At 41.2% G+C, this 17,473-nt stretch overlaps 2 protein-coding genes across 2 annotated transcripts in view; both read right to left on the reverse strand.

Annotated features, from left to right (window-relative positions):
* Positions 1-17,473, reverse strand: part of LOC308393807 (uncharacterized protein) — an 810,936-nt gene that overhangs the window by 532,746 nt on the left and 260,717 nt on the right. The window lies entirely within an intron of this gene.
* LOC308400002 (uncharacterized protein) lies at positions 112-4,913 on the reverse strand (the record flags this gene model as incomplete). Its single annotated transcript, XM_080887462.1, has 3 exons — positions 3,777-4,913; positions 2,859-3,263; positions 112-117 (listed from the first exon to the last, which is right to left on the reverse strand). Exons 1-3 carry the CDS (start codon positions 4,542-4,544, stop codon positions 112-114), a joined length of 1,179 nt encoding a protein of 392 aa, XP_080743588.1. The 5' UTR covers positions 4,545-4,913.

Genomic DNA, 17,473 nt, shown 5'->3' on the forward strand with positions numbered 1-17,473 from the left:
CTCGCTTAGGAAGGAGGCAACAGAATAACATTATTGAGAACTTTTCTAGTGATAATAATTTTACAGACATTTGGAGAAGTTTGAATCCTGGAGTTAAGAATTATTCATGGTTTAAACCTAATGGAGAAAGCAGGTCAAGAATTGATTATTGGTTAGTGAGCGATGACATTTTGAGGTGTACTTCACCATCTAAAATCTCCAAAGCACCCCTATCTGATCACTGTTTCATTGATCTTGTCTTAGAACCAACAAGGATGAAACGTAGTAGCAGGGGATATTGGAAATTGAATGCCAGCCTTTTAAATAAGGACAAGTATTGTGATAAAATTAGACATAAAATTACAGATATAAAAAATGATGACTCAGTAGTGGGTAATATACAGAAATGGGAACTTATTAAATTCAAAATCAGAGAATTCACTATAAAATTCTGCAAAGAACTGAACAGGGAAAAACGGGAATATGAAAGTAATTTACTTCGTGAAATAACTCAGTGCTGTAGTAAAGAAAAACTAAACGTGCAAGAGAAGAATAAATTGATGGAGTTACAAACTAAATTAGACGATCTTTACCTAGAGAAAGCCCAGGGTGCCTTTATAAGATCGAGAGCCAAGTGGATTGAGGCAGGTGAAAAGAACTCATCATATTTTAGTAAGCTGGAAAAGTGCAGACAGCAGAGAAATCTAATCTCAAGCTTGTTGATAAATGGGACTGAATGTAAAGATTTCAGAAAGATTGGAAAAGAAGTCTTCACTTTTTATTCCAAATTGTACTCCTCAGAATATTCAGCAGCTGATTCTGATAGTTTCTTTGATAAGATTCATAATCTCATCCCATGTATTGACAAGCCGTTCAAAGATCTGTGTGATTCAGAGCTTAAAATTGAGGAACTGGATTTGGTGGTCATGAAAATGGCATTAAACAAGTCCCCAGGGACAGATGGACTCACTACTAATTTTTATCAATTCTTCTGGAAGGACCTAAGAACTTTATTGTTTGATGCATTAAAGGAATCGATAGAGAAAAAAGAAGTGATGCCGAGCACGAAACAAGGGCTGATAACCCTGATCCCTAAATCGGGTAAGGATAAAAGAATTTTAGACAATTTAAGACCCATCACCTTACTAAACACTGACTATAAGATCCTGTCTGGAGCTGTAGCTGAGAGGCTAAAGAAAGGCATCTCAAACATTATCAGTGAAACACAATCAGGTTTTTTGAAAGGAAGACTAATTCATAACAATATTAGGCTGGTTTTGGATCTCCTTGAATACAGTGAATTAATCCAAGAGAGAGGGTACATCCTGTTCTTGGATTTTTACAAAGCATTTGACTCAGTTGAACATACGTTCATATTAAAAACTCTGCAGTCTTTTGGTTTTGGAGAGGAATTTATCAATGTTATAGAGATGCTATATAATGACATTAACAGCTCTGTTTTGCTAGAACATGGTACATGTTCAAGGTTTGAGGTTAATAGAGGGATAAGGCAGGGATGTAGCAGCTCACCACTTCTGTTCATCATGGTTGCTGAGCTGTTGTCTATTTTCATCATCATCATCAACTTTATTTATAAAGCACTTTAAAACAACCACAGCTGACACAAAGTGCTGTACATTGGAACTGTAAAATAAAATTACATGAGATATAAATAGTCTTGGCAGACTGTTTATCTGTTGGCTTCATCGGGTGAAGGCCTCCAGCTCGCACTGGAACGGTTCGCAGCCGAGTGTGAAGCAGCGGGAATGAGGATCAGCACCTCCAAATCTGAGGCCATGGTTCTCAGCCGGAAAAGGGTGGAGTGCCCACTCCGGGTCGGGGATGAGTTCCTGCCACAAGTGGAGGAGTTCAAGTATCTCGGGGTCTTGTTCGCGAGTGATGGGAGAAGGGAGCCGGAGATCGACAGACGGATTGGGGCTGCAGCTGCAGTAATGCGGACGCTGCACCGGTCCGTCGTGGTGAAGAGGGAGCTGAGTGTAAAAGCGAAGCTCTCAATTTACCGGTCGATCTACGTCCCTACCCTCACCTATGGCCACGAGCTGTGGGTAGTGACCGAAAGAACGAGATCGCGGATACAAGCGGCAGAAATGAGCTTCCTCCGAAGGGTGGCTGGCCTCTCCCTTAGAGATAGGGTGAGAAGTTCGGCCATCCAGGAGGGGCTCAGAGTAGAGCAGCTGCTGCTCCACATCGAAAGGAGCCAGCTGAGGTGGTTCGGGCATCTGACAAGGATGCCCCCTGGGCGCCTCCTGGGTGAGGTGTTCCAGGCATGTCCCACCGGGAGGAGGCCCCGGGGCAGACCCAGGACACGCTGGAGAGATTATATCTCTCGGCTGGCCTGGGAACGCCTTGGTATTCCCCCGGATAAGCTGGAGGAGGTGGCTGGGGAGAGGGAGGTCTGGGCCTCTTTGCTTAGGCTGCTGCCCCCGCGACCCGGCCCCGGACAAAGCAGATGAAGATGGATGGATGGATGGATGGAGATATAAATAAAAAACAAATAAAAGAAGAGTGAAATCATTAATTAAATAACTACTGCATTAAAAAAGAAACTAAGTCTCACTGAGGTTAAAAGCCAAGGAATAAAAGTGGGTTTTAAGACGTGATTTAAAAGTGGACAGTGAAGGGGCCTCTCTAACATGCATGGGCAAATTATTCCATAATTTTGGAGCCACAATAGAGAAGGCCCTGTCCCCTCTGAGCTTCCTCCTGGATCTCGGTACCTCCAGGAGCAGCTGGTCAGCTGACCTGAGAGACCGACAGGGTATGTGGGGATGAAGAAGCTCAGAGAGGTAAGGCGGGGCAAGACTGTGTAGACATTTAAAAACAAACATAAGAATTTTAAAATTAACTTTAAAAGACACAGGCAGCCAGTGCAGAGAGGCCAGCACGGGGGTTATATGCTCTCTTTTTCGAGTTCCTGTTAGGAGTCGTGCAGCCGCATTTTGAACCAGCTGCAGACGTGAGAGCAATGACTGACTGACCCCCACATAAAGTGAGTTACAGTAGTCCAGGCGGGAAGAAATAAAAGCATGGATCACTGTTTCAAGGTGCTGCCTCGAAAGAAAAGATTTTAGTCTTGCCAGTCGCCTTAAATGATAAAAACTGGACTTCACCACTGCTCTGATTTGGTTGTCCAATTTAAAATCACTGTCCAACTTAAAACCAAGGTCAGTAACAACAGATTTAAAATAGACTTCCAGGGATCCTAAAACAACAGAGGAGGACTCACAGGGACCACTGGGTCCAAACACCAACACTTCTGTTTTCTTTTTATTAAAATTTAAAAAGTTTCGAGCCAACCAAGCTTTAATGTCATCTAGACATGTCAAGAGAGGTTTTATGGAGATGGCATCCTTGCGTTTTAGTGTCAAATAAATTTGGCAGTCATCGGCATAACAGTGAAATGAGATCCCATGCCTTCTAAGGATAGAACCCAGAGGCAGTAGATACAGAGAAAAGAGCAGTGGCCCTAAAATTGAGCCCTGTGGGACACCACATGACAGAGGAGCAGAAGACGATTCGTAACCGAGAAGGCTGACAGAGAAAGTTCTATCTGACAAATAAGACCTAAACCAATTGAGTGCAGTGCCACCAATACCCACTACATCATGTAATCGAGAAATTAAAATATTGTGGTCTACTGTGTCAAAGGCAGCAGTTAGGTCAAGCAAGACAAGAACAACATGGTTACCAGAATCACATGCCAGAAGGATGTCATTAAAAACCCTTAGTAATGCAGATTCTGTGCTGTGAAGGGTTTTAAAACCTGACTGAAAAACCTCAAAGATTCCATTTTCATCTAGAAAATCTTTCAGTTGACTAAAAACAATTTTCTCTAAAACCTTGGAGACTAAAGGCAGCTTGGAAATAGGCCTATAGTTCGCTAAAACTGTGTGATCAAGGCCAGGTTTCTTAAGCAGTGGCTGTACTACTGCATGTTTGAAATTTGCAGGAACCACACCAGAAGACAGACTGCTGTTAATAATGTCAAGGACATACTGTTGTATACTAGGAAAAATTTCTTTAAAGAATTGTGGAGGGACAGGATCCCGTGGGGAACCTGTGGGCTTAATATGGCGAACCACATCCTCTAAAGAGGAGAGCGTCACAAGCTCAAACTGAGTGAAAACAGCAGCGCAAGGGACAGAGACAGAGGGGTCAGAGTCAGGAGCTGTGATAAGAGCCCTGATGGTGACAACCTTTTCAATAAAAAAGTTCAGAAAATCATTGCAAATCTCAGGAGAAACTTCCAAACAGACATTCAAAGGAGTATTAAGAACAGTGTCAATGGTCCTAAATAACACACGTGGGTTATGACAGTTGGAAGAAATAATATTTGCAAAATATTCCCTTTTTGCCTCTTTAACAGTGTTCTGGTAGCGATGCCAGCAGTCTTTGAGAATTTGAAATGATACATGCAGTTTATCCTTTTTCCACCTCCGTTCTGCTCGACGACATTCCCTCTTAACAGCACGACTGCTCTCATTAAACCAAGGCTCAGGTTTAGCCTTAAGCTGCCTGGTTTTTAAAGGAGCCACAGAGTCCATGATTTTTTGACAGCAAGAATTAAACCAGGAATGTAGGTCTTCTGTGTCAGAGGAATTATTTTGATTAAAAACAGTCACATTAAGGGGTTAACTGTGATGGGTGAACAGATAATAATCAGTCAGCTGGCAGATGATACCACCCTGTTTCTAAAAAATGAGGACCAGATTCCTTTAGCCTTGCAGGCGATCAACCATTTCTCCAAAGCTTCTGGCCTACAGCTGAATATTAATAAATGCAAAATTCTAGCTCTGCATGAGTGTCCCCTGCAAGCAATAAATAATATGCAGATCAAAAAAGAGGTGAAGTATCTGGGCATTGTAATTTGCAAGGATAAGACATCAACAGAAAATAAGAATATCTGTACCAATATAGAAAAGTGTAAGTCAATTTTAAACATGTGGCTGCAAAGGGACATAACTCTGTTTGGGAGAAGCTTGCTAACCAACATGGACAGTCTGTCCAGACTCATCTATCCAGCCTTTTCTCTGCCCATACCTCCAAAACTAATTAAATCTATAAATACTCTTAATTTTAGGTTCATATGGAGGAACAAATGTCATTATATAAAGAAAAATGATGTGATTAAGAATTATGAAGAGGGTGGGGCTAATGCCACTGACTTTGATGTTATGAATGGTGTACTAAAATTGAAATGGTTAAGATCTTTCATTAGGAACAAAAATTCCTTTTGGAACATTATTCCCAATGTGATTTTTGGCAAAATGGGTGGAATAGACTTTTTGTTACGTTGTGACTTTGATTGCAGTTCGTTACCTGTTAAACTCTCAGCTTTCCATCAGCAGGTCCGTCTCTACTGGAAATTAATCTATAAACATAGCTTTACTCCTCACAACACCCCTATATGGAACAACAGGTATATCCGTTTGTGTAGGAAATCTGTGTACGTGGATGAATGGAGATCTAAAGGGATTTGGGCTGTAGCTCATTTTATGGATGATAATGGGGTCTTACTAAAACATGAGACGTTTTGTGAGAAATTTGATGTAAGATGTACTGCTAAGAGATATAAATCCCCAGTGAAAGCCATCCCAGTCCCTTTGAGATCAATGATAAAAGAAGATATTGTGCACTCTAAAATTTCTCCTGGACTGAGGCAGCTCTGCATAGCTGGAGTTGAATTTGGTGACAGCAGGTTTACAAACAAAGTGATCAGGAATATTTTGATAAATGAAATTTGCCCTAATCCGGTTAAAAGAAATTATATCCTGAAAGAATTTGAGACCATGGAGGTTAAGGCGATAAGACAAAAGTCTACAGGGAGAGCAGAATTATTAGGCAAATGAGTATTTTGTCCACATCATCCTCTTCATGCATGTTGTCTTACTCCAAGCTGTATAGGCTCGAAAGCCTACTACCAATTAAGCATATTAGGTGATGTGCATCTCTGTAATGAGAAGGGGTGTGGTCTAATGACATCAACACCCTATATCAGGTGTGCATAATTATTAGGCAACGTCCTTTCCTTTGGCAAAATGGGTCAAAAGAAGGACTTGACAGGCTCAGAAAAGTCAAAAATAGTGAGATATCTTGCAGAGGGATGCAGCAGTCTCAAAATTGCAAAGCTTCTGAAGCGTGATCATCGAACAATCAAGCGTTTCATTCAAAATAGTCAACAGGGTCGCAAGAAGCGTGTGGAAAAACCAAGGCGCAAAATAACTGCCCATGAACTGAGAAAAGTCAAGCGTGCAGCTGCCAGGATGCCAGCATAGGAAAATTGGGTTGAACAGTGAGACTGCATTTGTGGGGTTTAGAAACATCCAGAGCATCGCAACAGAAAGGTAAATAAAAAAAGTAAGAGAGAGAGATAAAGAAATAAATGAACTAATAATACATAAATGAATAGAAAAATAGAAAACACACATGTAGAAATTGTCACATGTGAAATTGTTTTTGGAGAGAATCAGAAGTGAGACAGTTTGAATCCACAGTTCAGCGCAAAGATGCAGGAATTAAATCTAATTATAAAAACACATCGAGGCAACGAAGACCAGCTTACACTCAATATTAATATGAACACACAACATACACGCAATGAAGACATGCTTACACTCATGAATGTGAATACATGACATAAATGCTGAATGGTGTAGATTTAACACACTTAAAGGCTGAAGCTGAGGAATAACTCAGGAAGTTGCAGGACAATAGAGCGACTTTTGTGACAAGGAAAAAGAGACTGGGAGGACCAACCAGGGATTAGAAGCTTAAAGCAGGTTTAAAATAGTGAGTTAGAAGTGGTTTCCAGCTGATTGAGCAAAAGAAGTGACGACTGTAGAAATAAAAATAAAAGAATAATAATTGAATTATGCAGCAATGTTTTGAATATGCATTTCTGTTGTCAGGGCAACTTCTCGAGATGTGACTCAATATGCAAATTAGTTGAATGAGTGGGGACAGAAAAAAAAGAAAAACTCAAGTTTCCTGTCTGAGACATGAGTGAAGTTTGCATTGAGAGAAATATATCTGTGACTGTGTGAGAAGAACTGTTTGGTAAAATATATGATAGCAGCCGCAGGACAATTAAATAAAGTCTGTGACTAAGTGCAGTCGTGCAGATCTGGAGAAGAAGTTTATAATTTAGTGATGACACATTGTTATAAAGTGTTTAGAAAGGGCTTAATGGGAATATTACTGTTGGGCAAACTGTGCGGCTTTAACAAGATTTTCTGTGTATTTAGCAGGTGAAACTCTGTCAGCTGACTTCAGACTGTCAGGAAGCTGAAGAACCTGAGGCCAACCACTGAAACATGATGTGGGCAAAATGAACAGAGGGAGGGATTTTAAAGGTGAACATTTAGGACTTACTGCAAATGTTACTATGTCAAAGTTACTGTGACTCAAACAGAGGAAATTCTGATTTTTTTATTTCCACACCCAGCATGTTTTGGGTGTTATATGCTATTAAATACTTTTAAATAAATTAAAAAGTATTTAATAGCATATAACACCCAAAATATGCTTCGGTTCACATTTAACTCCAGAAAATCATCAATCAAAACATGGATATTACCTGACCACAGATTCGTGGTGACGTCACTGCTCTTTTAACTGTTCGGTGTCTTTGTTTGTTTGCTGGTTGTAGAAATGGTTTATATGAGCTTTGAGCTGAGAGTCAGAGGTTTCTGTGGACACTGCTCGTGTCGGCACTTATATTTCTGACCTTTTCTTATAACCGATTAAACATGATCTCCTCCCTTTTGCCCCCATTTTTGGTGGTGTAGGTACAAATGATCAGGCATGACATTCTCATAATAAATAAGATACTGCAAATAATTATTTCTGCATTTGTGCGATTGAAGTGAATTGAAAATGTGTATGAAATGACACTTTTTAGTTTTTAGTTCACCATTTATGAGGCTTCAAGAAGAAAATAAAAGACAGATCTGAATGTTTGAAAATGTTTTGGAAAGATTCTGTAAAGATGAGATGAAAAATACTCAAAGGATAAATTTAATTGGTTTATTATTTAGATAAGTTGAAAAAAGTTAAACAAGTAAATGAAGAAACAAGGCAGAGGAGAGAAAAGCCCAACAATCCCCTCTGAGCAAGCAGTTGGCGACAGTGGGGAGGAAAAACTGCCTTTAAACGGGCAGGAACCTCCGGCAGAACCAGGCTCAGGAGGGGACAGTCAACGGCCGGGACTGGTTGGGGGGGTTAACAGAGGTGGAGCAAGACGAGGCTACATCAGGTGAGGAAGCAGTAGCGTCTCTCCTCCGGAACAAGTGGAACCATTTTCTCTTTTTTTTCATGCACTTTTCCACGAGCGCTTTTTTCTCCAGGATGAGATTTCTCAGCTCATCGATGGTTTCTGCGTTTTGTTCTTCAAGTTTCTCACATCTTTGTTCCACCTCTTCCAATGTTGCTTGTTGTTCTTCAAGCTTGTCTTTGAGTTGTTTGGATGTTGCCTCCTGTATCAGCTTGTCCTTGTGCATGTCTGCATTTCTCTGTTGGACCTCTTTGTGCTTGTCTTCTAACTGCTCGTTTCTTTTCTGGATTTCTTGGAGCGTGAGCTGCAGGTCTTCATGTATTTTGTCTTCTTGTTGTTTTTGCGCCTGCATTTGAGTGTTTTCACGCTTCAAGTTATTGAATTCCACCAAAATCCCCTTAACGAGCTTGGAGTTGTTTCTCGCTATCTGATCGATCCTTCTCTGCATCTGTGAGCAGCGTTTCTCCAGTTTGTCCTTTTCTTCTTCCACTTTAGTTGCTTTGTCCTCCAGCTGATTACAAAACTCTTGCAGTTTTAGATTTTTAGACTCAAAGTCCTGGACGACACGTTTTCCTTCTTTCAGTCTTTCCTGCTGTTGCTCTTTCTGTTGAAGAAGGTCTTTATTTTGGCGCAGTGTTTCATCCAGGCTTTCTTTCAGCATGCGGTATTTTTCCTGCATGCTCTTCAGTTCGTGCTGCATGTCTCGTTGCTTTTTGTCCTGCTCTTCCTTCTGTTGGAGGAATTCTTTCCTTTCTTCCACAGCTTCATGGAGCTGTCTTTGGAGGAGCCGATTTTTTCGGTCCATGTATTGGAGATCCCGTTGTATCTTATCAGTCATCGTTTTCTTGTCTTGGAGCTGGTTGGTCATTTCTTTTAGTTCTGCACTCTTTTGCCTGTTTTCTTTAATGAGGTGCACAATCTGCTCTCGGGTCTGAGCAAACTTGATTCCCCAGCCCTCATTAATAATTTTTATGTCCGGCTGGCGCTGTTGTCTTTCTTCCAGCTCTTTATTTTGGGCTTCCATTCGTCTACATTTGTCCTCCAGTTGAAGTTTCTCTTCTTCAATTTGTTGCATTTTTTTCTGGAGAAGGTAGTTTTCCTTCCTACTCTCCTCTAACGCCCTTTGGAAGGATGAGGAGCCATTTGGGGAAATTGGCCGGCCACGCCAGGAAGGAGAGGCGGCGTAATCTTTTTGAATTGGTTGTTTTTTTTCTTGGAAACATGTTGGAGTTTCTATACGATGACTTTGAAGAGCTTGTGGTGAACGTTTTGTAGGCTGCAAACACAGATGCTGCTGAAACGAACTAAAACTTGCTGTTTCTCACCCCTACTTAAGGAAAAACATCAAAGGACTTAAGATTCTTAAGATCTATGACATCATCACTCCCTAAGCCAATGAGATTGTCACAAGACATTTTGGAATGGGGTGTTTTTTTTTTAAACTGTTTTCAAACTTAACTTAAAATTTCAGTGTTTCCTGGTTGTGGACTATTGGTTAGTCCAGCCGATTAAGAAATTAATTGTCACAAACATCACTAATATTATATAACAGACGACAGAAAACACGAGTTTTTTTTCTACTCAATAGAGGTATAATAAAAGTTTTTTTAATTATCCTACTTTTTATAAAAGAGAACATTTATTGAAGAATATGTATTTAATTAAAAAACTCTGTTCATCTAAAGCAGGGGTCAGCAACCTTTAAGACCCAAAGAGCCATAATTGGCCTATCTGGGGTTGAAAGGCTCGATAAATGCACGGCGTTTCGCCGGGTACACCGGCTTCCGCGAGTGTGACGCTTATTTTGAGCGATGAAAAAATAACAAAATATAATTTTATTTGTATATTGCAAAATCACAATAATCTTCCAATTTAGAACTACAAGTTAAAAAAAAGAACTAACATAAATAAAATACAGGGAAACAACTGAAATATGAAATAAACACACATGTAAGCTAAGACTCTCTAAAGCATAGGTGTCAAACTCTGGCCCGCGGGCCAAATTTGGCCCGTAGCCTAATTACATTTGGCCCGCAAAGCCATACCAAATTACTATTAGAGCTGGCCTACTGGTATTATACAGCTAATATATATATTGTTTAGTATTAAGCTTTGCTTGTTCCATATTCGGTTTTCCAGCAAAACTTATTTGAGTCCATAAGAAAAGATTCATTCTTATATCTGGAGGAAGATTTGTTTCTCAATAAATATTAATGTTAGCCCGCGACTTTGTTCCAGTTTTGAATTTTGGCCCACTGCGTATTTGAGTTTGACACCCCTGCTCTAAAGAAACAGCATTGTTGTTGTTTGGCTTTTCATTTCGCCATTTGTTGATTCACTCTAAGAAAGAGAAACGTAATATGGGCCAAGTGATCAGTTTGATATCAATCTTTTGTGATAAACCGTCGTATTTACATTATTTGTACAGTACCAATGATTTGCTTTGGTACCTCCAGTTCTCCTCTGTCTGCCTGGCTGCGCTTCTCCAACAGCGCACTCGCTGGTACCAGCTGCCCCGCCCCCTCGATCAGTCACTTAGTGCCTGAGCTCGGATCATACCAATATTAGGGGGGATTTACGCACAGTCGTAAATTCCCACAGTGTGCACTATGTGCTTCGAATATTGTGTGTAGTTTTTGTTTTATAAAGTTGTCAGCCAGGCATCTAACTATGAAAAAATTACACTCCAAAAGACCCCGGGCTTCTGACAAAACAACCCGGGCTTAAGCCCAGTAAGTCACCCCCCCGCTCCGCCACTGATCTACACACAGGGTAGACTCTTGATGGAGTGATGAAGATCGGATATCTGCAGACATACCTAGGGGGTCAGAGGTAGTGATGTGCGATACCACTGATTTTCTTTCCGATCCGATACCAAGTAATATTCAGGGTGGTATCGACGATACTGATCTGATACCAATACTTTGTACAAAAACTTATTTTATTTATTGTATCTCAAATTATAGCGTCATAATGATTACAGGACATCAGATTTCTTGTTCTTATCACTTAATAATGCAGAGTTCATCATATAGAAATAAAAAAACTGAAGTTGTTATAGTTAAGAGTAGTTAAGAATAGTTAAGAATGACTTAGACTACGATTTAATATGAATGAGAACATGTTCATAAATGGATGCAACCAAAGATTTCATCAATCCCTGATTTAGAGACAACAGAACATTTGGTTTGATTTCACAAGATAAGAATGACGACTGAGTTGGAAGATTGTTTTACGTTTAGTCAAATCTTTCATACATAAAGTCGGATTACAAAATCATCCCCTAAATTTGTTGTTTTATTCAAGGAATTGAAATTATAGAGAAAATCTGTGACATGACTTAAAGAAAACAAACCACAAAACTCTATGATTCTCTAAACCTCCTGGTTTAGGTCGGCAACCTTTCTGATGATGAGTGCATCTAACATTTCCTCAGAAGTCAATGTGCCATATGATTGCATTAGCAATAAATTACACACTATATAGAACCACTTTATAGGATTATATTTGTGCACAGATGTTTGCAGCTATCAGCGAATATTTATCAGCTATTTTGAAACAAAGAAAGACTTTTTATCCATAACAGCAAATGAACTGTACAACAGAAAATACAAATGCTATTTATGGTCTCCTCACAACAATGATAAGAAAATTAAACTGGGCTAATATGTCATGTTTCTTAATACAGAGACACACATGTTAATGTGATCTCTGGTCTCCTCTGAGTGGGAGTTATTATAACTGTCTGCAAAAAGTCAGCACAAGGAAAATAAACTCCACCTAAACTTGGTTTATATCTGACCCAGACATACTGCAGGTCATAACTTCTTACCTGAAGTTCAGTTCACCTGACACTCGGACCGGCGGCCGCCTCAGGTCTCTGCTCCTCCTGCCTCCCCTTTCCCTCATCCACCTGCTGCCTCTGTGGAAGCTCCGCCAAAGCCACCACCAAACAACTGACTTATTTTTACACATCGACCAGCATCCGGCCAATCCGCCATCTTTCATGTTTTTTAAAAAATAAAAAAACATCATCAGCCCATAAAAACGAAAAATCATCATCGGTATGCCCGATGGCCAGTCCAGCTATGGTCGTGCCATCAGTTAACCCTTCACGTGGCAGCTGTGACACGCATGCCCAGGGTTGCCGACCCCTGCTCTAAATCATCTGATTTGGATTCCTGAGATCAAATATATTTTCCTTTGTGTTTGTTTTCTTCCATTTGTGGCTTTAATGTAGTGTTACATCCTGTTTGTTTGCTTCCATCTGTATACATGTCCAGATTCACTGTTATGTTTCTATTCTTACATTGCTGTGTGATCACTGTTCCCTCTGCTGACTGATGTGACCTTTTGTATCTCACACTGATACTTGTCATATTTGTATCTGCGCCTAAAAGATAAAAAGTTTTCCATGCTGAAACACAGCTCCACCTCCTGCAGTTCTCCCTCTGAACCACTAGATGTCTCTTGAAGGAAACGGTTTCCAGGGCCTAATCCATGGATCGACTTCCTCCGAGGCGTGGACGTCTATCAGCAGAGAATGTACCTTCACCTATCAGCAGAGAATGTCCCTTAGTCTGTAACACAGTCAAATATATTCTCAAGCAACATTCAAGCATGCCATTCAGCGTGTTAGTACGATCTCGGGAGCAGCTTGGGAGAACAAGAAAACAGAGACTGTTTCAGGTTGTCTTCCCAAATTGACTCAACTTTATTCACAAGTACAACAGTTTATATAGAGGGTAAAATTCATGAGACAGCAGATTATCAGTTTAAACCAGTACAGACCAAGATAAGGGAGCGTCTTCCTGCCCTTGGGTGAAGAAGCATCCTTTGTGTAGTTTATCAGTTCAGCTACAATTGTGATTATCTCAGCGACATATTTTCAAGGCACAAAATAAAGAGTTCTTTCATTAGTGAATTCTGAAACAAACCATCTGGCCTTCAACAGGCGTCTCCTAAGAGATTAAGAAACGAATGTAGCTGAGGGAGTGATCTCTGTGGTATTTCAACTTTGTACCAGCCTGTGATTCTCACACATCAATTCTTGGGTCAAAGAGAAAAACACTGAAACAAAGGGGCCTTATTGAATGACAGAGTTTTCCTGCATAATGTCACTATAAAACAATATCCAGTAAATGCTACCATGGTACTAAAATACCTAACAGTTCCCCTCTTTTATTATTTTTAAAAATAATAACTCAATAGAAAGGAAAAATCACAAATGTAATAACATAATATAAAAAGCAAATCATAAAATGTAACTGGTCTGTCGAGCAGGCTTAATATCAAATAAAAATCCTAAGGTTAATGCAGTAGATATGATTAATAACCTAAATATATAAAAAAACACAGTTCTTCAGTCGTCTCCTGGCCTGGTCCCAGGTTCGAGAGACCCCGTATAAGCGTCGTGTGATGACAATGGGCATTTCATTTTCTCCATTATCAGGATGAAACGAGTCTATCTTTATCAGGTTAGACATTGTGTGGTACTCTAGGCTTTCTGTTCCTGCTGGATGTTCGAGTACCTTGTTGTTGTTCAGGCGGGGGATCAAAGGGCTTTCTGAGTTTTGGCTCTTTCCGGCGTTGTGTGTTAATCAGTGATTGTGTGTGTGTAGGTGTATTGAATCCGGGCGCTGGCTCGCCTGAGTCGTCATCTGTAGGTGTATTGAATCCGGGCGCTGGCTCGCCGGAGACGTCATCTACTTGATCCGACGCCTTAGGTGGTTTGGTGGGGCTGGTCTTAACCCTGCTGGCATGAATCCACTGAGGTTGTCTGTCTGTTAGGATGCTGGTTCTCGTCACTGCAAGTACAGTCTGGGGGCTGGAACATGCGCGGCCTCCCCGAATTTCCTTGGTTTTAGCGACTTCACCAACACCGCATCTCCTTGTCTCCACTGGTGGAACTGTGGAGGGGAAAGGCTGAGAGAGACAAACTTTCTGATAGTTATTATTCAGTGTTTCTACCAGGTTATGAACATAGTCAGACAATGCAGTGTCTATGTCCCCTTCCAATAGCGGTGCCCCTCTGGAGGCTGACCATGGTGTTGGAAACGGTCTTCCCATGATTATTTCAAATGGAGATAATTTGGTTGCTGCGGATGGAGTCATTCTAATCTCGCAGAGGATTTGAGGAAGTAGTTTGATCCAGGTCATTCCTGTTTCTATCATTGCTTTAGTCAGGCGGTTTTTTATGGTCCTATTCATTCTTTCTACAACTCCTGAACTCTGAGGATGGTATGGCACATGATATTTCCAGTCTATTGCTAGAGTTTTAGCACACTTTTGAATTACTTCTGATGTGAATGAAGGTCCTCTATCACTGTTAATTTGGTGAGGTATTCCAAATCTGGGTATTATTTCATTGCACAACTTTTGACAGACTACTTCTGCAGTTTCTTTTGAGGTTGGATAAGCTTCTACCCATTTACTAAATTGATCCACTATTACCAGTAAGTACTTGATGCTTCCTTGTGCTGGCATATGTGTAAAATCGATTTGTAATGTATGAAATGGGAAATCTGGTTGTGGTAAATGCTGATGTTTTGCTTTTGGTTTTCCTACATTAGTTCGTGCACATGTTAGACAGGTTGCTAATATGCGTTTTACTGCGTGTGATGTTTTCTCGATTACAAATCTTGATTTTATTGCTCCTATTACCCCTCTTTGTCCGACATGACTCACACCGTGAAAATGGCAGACAAGGATTGGCAGTAGTGAAGATGGGAGGGCAATCAAACCCTCAAGGTTTTTGTATAAGCTGTCTCTGTTATCTAAGGTACAATTATTACTTTCCCAGTAAGTGTAATCTGAGGCAGAGGCTTGCTCTTGTATGAATTTTAGGTCAACATTTGTTTCTAAATAGTCTGGGAGTGTGACAAGTGGCAGCTGTAAAGGCAAAGATAATACTTCCTTTCTGGGTGGTTGCTGTGAGGCAGCAGCTGCTTTCGCGGTTACGTCTGCAAGAGCATTTCCCACTGCTTCGTCTGTGTCAGCTGTACTGTGTCCTTTCGTTTTAACAACTGCAATTGCCGATGGCAGCTGTATAGCCTGCAAAAGTCTTTGAACAAGATCAGAATTAGCGATCGATTTTCCATCAGCAGATGTGAAGCCTCTCTGTCTCCACAATGTGCCAAAGTCATGCACCACACCGAATGCATAACGGCTATCAGTGTAAATTGTTACTCGCTTATCCACATGTGGCTCACAGGCGCGTATTAAAGCCATGAGCTCTGCTTTTTGTGCTGAGTGAAACGGTAATGAGTGAGCCTCTAGTATGATGTCAGGCAATGTGACCACTGAATAGCCACAAAGAAATGAGTTGTCATTTGGTTTTGAACAGGACCCGTCCACATAAACAATGACTGAGTCTGGGATTGGTGTCTGCTCTAAGTCTGGGCGTGGTGCTGTGGATTCCTGTATACGTGTCATACAATCATGATCGTCAGGGTCGTCTGAACCATCCTGTCGGTCAGAGGAACACAGCATACGAATAAGTAAGTGTGCTGGCGAATTGGGTGTGCTGTTTGCTTTTATAGTGAGATTAGCTGTTGAAGTCAGTGTAGCTTCATAACCTGAGCGACGTTGTGCGGTCATATGTTGTGTAGTTATGTTTGCTAGAATGGTCGTGACCTGGTGATTGGTGTGTAGAATAGTGTCATGTGAGAGTGTGAGCTTCTCGCAGTCCCTTATCATGATAGAGCAAGCTGCTACTGCTCTCAGGCAGGCCGGCATCCCCTGAACTACCGCAGGCAGAGTCAGGCAGACCCAAACAAGGGGCGGAGGTCAGCGCTCCCTGTAATGCATTGAAAGAGGCAGTCATTTCTGTGGACCACAGTATTCGAGGAGGCTTGTCTTTTTTGCAGCATTCACGCAGAATGTGGTCATGAAAAGAACAGTCTGGTATCCACTGTCTGCAATAGTTCACCATGCCCAGGAAGGACAACATTTCCTTCTGTGTAGTGGGCCGAGGGACGGAGGTCACAGCTTTGACCCTGTCTGTAGTCATGGAACGTTTTCCGTGAGACAGTGTGAATCCCAAATATTGAACAGAAGTCTGACAGTACTGCGTTTTCTTTGCTGATGCTTTGTGGCCAGTCTGTTGGAGGTGCTGGAGTAGCATGTGTGTGGCAGTTTGACATAGTTTTTCACTCGGAGCACAGAGGAGGAGGTCATCCACGTACTGTATCAGGGTACAGCCCTGAGGAGGAGTGAAGCTGTCCAGGGTAGCACGGACCACCATTGAGAAAGCAGCAGGGCTGTCTATCATGCCCTGAGGCAAACGTGTCCAGGTGTACTGCTTATTTCTATGTGTGAATGCAAATATCGGCTGTGTGTCTTCATGCACAGGCACTGAGAAAAAGGCGGAGCACAAATCCACCACAGTAAAATGTGTGGCTGTTGCTGGAATAGATGTCAGTATGCTGGGAACGTCTGGGACGAGAGGTGGCAGAGGCATAATGACTGCATTAATTTGCCTTAAGTCTTGTGTGAAACGCCATACGCCAGGTTTGTTAGGCTTTGGCACAGGATTGACAGGAGTGTTATATGGAGATACTGTGGGCTTTATTACTCCAGCTGTCAATAAATCTCCTATGATGATGTCTAGGGCTGCGGTTTTTTCAGCGGAAATGGGATATTGCTTGACATATACTGGCTTGTTGTTTTTCAGCTGAGCATGATAAGGTGTACAGTCAATAAATCCTACATCATTCTCACCTCTTGACCATAATGTCATGTTCTGATATTCAGCTGGCAATGTGACAGCAGAGATAGTACAGTGTATGGGGTAGGTTAGATCTGTGTGTCGACATGGTGCAGTAATGTCATAACCTATGTCTGAGTTATGTGACAAAACCACTGTTTTATCTTCACTGGTGTGAGCAGTTATCATGTTGTTAAACAGTGTGAGAGAAACAAAAGTGTGGCTCCCAGATGTGGGATTACCTGGTAGTGGTATTTGTACACGTTTTTGGCACAGTGTGTGACGTGGAATACCGGACAAAAGGATGTTGAGTTCATTCTCTGCTGAGGCGTCCAGCTGACACAGAGGCTGTTCCTTCTCCATGGTGTCGGTGCAAAGGGCAGAGAAAACATAGCTGTTATCAGTATCTGCAAACATTTCACCCTTTGTGTTAAATGAAATACACAAATTCATTTTTGCCATTAAATCTCTGCCTAATAGATTCACAGGCGAGT

Source organism: Rhamphochromis sp. 'chilingali', assembly GCF_963969265.1.
Source record: "Rhamphochromis sp. 'chilingali' genome assembly, chromosome: 1".
In the NCBI taxonomy this organism is placed as follows: domain Eukaryota; kingdom Metazoa; phylum Chordata; class Actinopteri; order Cichliformes; family Cichlidae; genus Rhamphochromis; species Rhamphochromis sp. 'chilingali'.